The following is a 4326-nucleotide window of genomic DNA, read 5'->3' as shown; positions in this document are numbered from 1 at the left end:
CATTGAACATACTAACTCTTGAATACTGACTTAAAACCCTTGGTCTTTCCAATCATAAAGTCAAGTTGAAAGTTGGAACTCTAATAATGATATTGAGGAATTTAGACAAGTTTAAAGGATTGTGTAATGATACAAGATTGGATATCACTAAATTGTGGGGTTATATTTACCTAGATCAATGTTTAGTCATGGTCAGTTGTAGAATACATGATAAAGATGATCAACCACTAAAAACAATAATAAATGTGGTTGATATTTTTTTCCAAAATCTCTAACATATATTTATTCTGGAACTTATTTTACATTCTCTTCAAAACTTTTCTTCGTAATAATTCTTTATTTATTTAATATAACATATCTCATACGATTTCATTCAATCAACAATCAAATATATAAACCTCATTTTTCATGAGGTAACCTTTAATAACATTTTCGATAACAAATTATGTTTTTGTTCTTTAAATAAATTCATGCAAAATACATTATCATTTGTGTGAATGCACATGTATCTTACTAGTATGTATATGGAGGAATGAATAATAAGTCTGAGTACTCGTTGATCTAAGTACCTCATTGTCTGAACCCAAACACATTAACAACAAGTCTTAAAATTTGAATTTCAATTACCAGCAAATCCAAAAACACCTACTCAGATCCAATCTATTGCAAATATTTTTTGCAAGTCTCTTCGAGTCCGAGTATCATTGTCTTCGGAAGAGAATCATCTGTACTTATTGGTGTCCTCAATGGTGTACCAAACAAATCAAAATAAGTTATTTTATTAGAATTTGTTTTTATAAAAAACATAAATTATTATTTTATATTATTTTAAGAAATATGATTAATTAGGGAGAGGGACATGATTTTTTTTTTGGGACAGAGGATACTTGTCCATTGTCTTCCCTGCTTTGTAAACTAATAATTAATAAACAAATAAAATATAAGGTCTCCTAGTCCTTCTTCCGAGTTCCGCCCCTCTTTCTCGTCTAAAAAGACTGACGTTTGAAGCTCCTTCATCTACCACTGTAAGCTCTTCATTCGTTCCTCTCCTTCCTTCTATTCCTTATCACCTCACACAAAATCCACACATACCCACATTTCAAAATTGCATCTTTTTCATCTCCCACTTTTTTTTCTCTCACCCCATAATTTCTTCTCACTCCTTTTTTTTTTCAATGCCTTCAATCTCAAATACGAAAACAATGATGGGTTTGTTCCATAGACACATAAATTCTCTTAAAAATCCAATCTTTTCACCATTCAGCCATGAATGTTATTATATCTTAAGAAATAAAGCCTTACCACAAGTTCAATCACCTAGGTTTTCTATCTTTCAATACTATACTTATTGCAAATTGATTCAATATTCATTGCCCATGAATTCTTTTAATGTTTTCATTCGCCCTTATTGTTCAGAAATTGCCCCTATTAGCCAAAGTTTTAGTTTTGGTGTGAGTGATTTTGAAGAGGGTAATAGTTTAAGAAGCCAAGTTGATAAGGTATACAATACTGTAATGGAGAATTTAGTGGGATTTAAGAATTTGGAGAATGCTCTTGAACAATTGAGTATCCCATTGTCCACTCCATTGGTTACTAGGGTGTTGAATAAGCTTTGTTATGATGAAAAAATTGCATTTAGGTTTTTCACATGGGCTGGGCATCAAGAGAATTATTCACATGAACCTTGTGCTTATAATGATATGATCGATATCCTATCTAGTACCAAGTACAAAGCGAAACAGTTTCGTATAGTTTGCGATTTGTTGGATTATATGAAGAGGCATAACAAGGAGATGGTTCCGGTTGAAGTTCTCTTGACGATTTTGAGAAACTATACTGAGAAGTATCTGACTCGTGTGCAGATGTTTGCAAAGAAGAAGAGGATAAGAGTGAAGACACAACCGGAGATAAACGCGTTTAACTTGCTGTTGGATGCTCTCTGTAAGTGTTGCTTGGTTGAGGATGCTGAAGATCTGTATAAGAAAATGAGAAAAAAGATTAACCCTAACGCGGATACATACAATATATTAGTTTTCGGATGGTGTAGGGTTAGGAGCCCAACTAGAGCAATGAAGCTTCTGGAAGAAATGATTCAACTAGGTCATAGACCTGACAATTTTACTTACAACACTGCTCTTGATACATTCTGTAAAGCAGGAATGATAACCGATGCAGTAGATCTTTTCGAGTTCATGAGAACAAAAGGTTCAACGATATCGTCTCCCACTGCCAAGAGTTATGCAATTATAATTGTGGCTCTTGCCAAAAATGATAGAATGGACGAGTGTTTTAAACATATGGGGCATATGATTAGTAGTGGTTGCCTTCCCGATGTCTCAACATACAAGGATATAATCGAAGGAATGTGTTTGTTTGGAAAGATAGATGAAGCCTACAAGTTCTTGGAAGAGATGGGGAACAAAGGTTATCCACCTGATATTGTTACTTATAATTGTTTCCTCAAGGTCCTTTGTGACAATAAGAAGTCCGAGGAAGCCCTTAAACTTTATGAAAGAATGATTGAACTTGGTTGTATTCCTTGTGTCCAGACTTATACTATGTTGATTTCGATGTTCTTCGAGATGGAGGATCCTGGAGGGGCATTTGAGACTTGGCAGGAAATGGACAAGAGAGGCTTCCAACCAGACACAGGGACATACTGTGTGATGATTGAGGGGCTATTTAGCTGCAACAAGACGGAAGATGCTTGTTTTCTGTTGGAAGATGTGGTAAACAAGGGAATAAAATTGCCATATAGAAACTTCGACTCTTTTTTAATGCAACTTTCGATAATTGGTGATCTTCGTGCCATTCATAGACTCTCAGATCACATGCGAAAATTCTATAATTCTGCTATGCAAAGACGGTTTGCACTTAGCCAAAAGCGTAAGAGCATGAGTTTGAGAGGGAGGTCATAGAGTAAGAAATTTCTTGTTTGAGTTTGTGCTACCTGCCAGAAAAGCTTGAAGGGGGTACAGTTACAAGGGTTCTTTGTGCACCTTCAGGTTTGTCCATGCTCCTTATATTCAACAACTAGTAGCATCTTTGGATGTGTTCTATTGGTCATGCTTTCTGCTGCCAACGATTTTTGCGTGCAAAATTGTAAGTCTTCGGATGTTTTTTATTCTCATATTTAGTTCATCCAAATATATTTTGGAAGCTGTTATGACATTTTGATTGTATAATCTTGGTTAGTTGGTGCAGTCTAGAAATGGAAAAATTGATGTATGTATTATACAGCCTTGTGTAAGGGCAGAGGTTTAGAATTTCTGCATGATGATAAACTTTGTTACCTGGCCAAGAATCTGTTGATTACTTCATCTCACAAATAATGCTATTTATGTGATTCTATCCTGCAATTTGGGGTCCATAGTATGCTTTAACCTTTAGAAGTACCTAATTGTGTCTCACAATAATAATGATTGGGCATATAAAGAAGCCACACTTCTTTCACCTAACTGGGAAGTGAGAACTTGATTTAGGGGCTCTTTCCAAAAGACATGAATGCAAATAAAAAACATCGTTCGGATAAGTTTCGCGACCGGGCTGTATTCGGTCTCATTCTATTTGTTGTTTGCATTTCTCTTTTCTTTTGATGTTTCTTTTGGTCTAGGAGGCTTGTTTGTTTTCTTGGTGGAGTTGTGGAAAGATGGAGTTTCTTAAACAAGTCTGGCAAGTCAGTGAATATAAATCATTCTCTATATATTTACCTTATTTTTATAAAGAGTGTAATATCTATGTATTATTAGTGTAAAAATTATATACATTTAATAGAACATTCATTGTCTATTTGTATTACTTTTTATGAAGAGTTAATGATGATTATCATACTACAAAGATGAGTTTATATAAGACATATTATGACTTTGCTATCTCTAAATATTTATTTCCTTTATTCTCTAAACTAGCAGGGTACCCGTGCACATGCACGGGTCGCTTCTTTATTTATGCATAATGCAAATATAATATACATATACTTTATAATATCAATAAATCATGTATTGAAACATTATATTTCCCATTCATATAGGTGCAATATTAACATTGATTTTTGAGTATATATGTAGAATATTAACAATTATAAATGTGTTTGTATAAGCATTTATTTGTTGAAAGTGTGATTATAGAAAATATTTGATTCTTAAATAACTCAATAAATAAACTTCAAATTGTATTGGATAATATCTCACCTCTATATTCTCTATATAAAATTATAAATATAAGGAGTTATTTTTGCATCATATTTTTTGTGATTACGTTTATAAGTATCATATAAAGTCATAAAGATTTTTTAGCATATCTCTTGAATGCTTATGTTTTATTTTA

The 4326-nt window shown here is 33.2% G+C and overlaps 1 protein-coding gene across 1 annotated transcript; it reads left to right on the top strand.

The window, feature by feature from the left end:
- The first annotated feature begins 955 nt into the window (after nt 1-955).
- Nucleotides 956-3480, top strand: LOC109338564 (pentatricopeptide repeat-containing protein At1g73400, mitochondrial). The gene has a single exon (XM_019575834.1). It carries the CDS (start codon nt 1176-1178, stop codon nt 2916-2918), a length of 1743 nt encoding a protein of 580 aa, XP_019431379.1. The 5' UTR covers nt 956-1175; the 3' UTR covers nt 2919-3480.
- The last annotated feature ends 846 nt before the right edge of the window (nt 3481-4326 follow it).

Source organism: Lupinus angustifolius, unplaced genomic scaffold (genome assembly GCF_001865875.1).
Source record: "Lupinus angustifolius cultivar Tanjil unplaced genomic scaffold, LupAngTanjil_v1.0 Scaffold_29_20, whole genome shotgun sequence".
Taxonomy (NCBI): domain Eukaryota; kingdom Viridiplantae; phylum Streptophyta; class Magnoliopsida; order Fabales; family Fabaceae; genus Lupinus; species Lupinus angustifolius.
The sequence above is the reverse complement of the archived record's forward strand: the minus strand, read 5'-3'. Positions and strand labels throughout refer to the sequence as shown.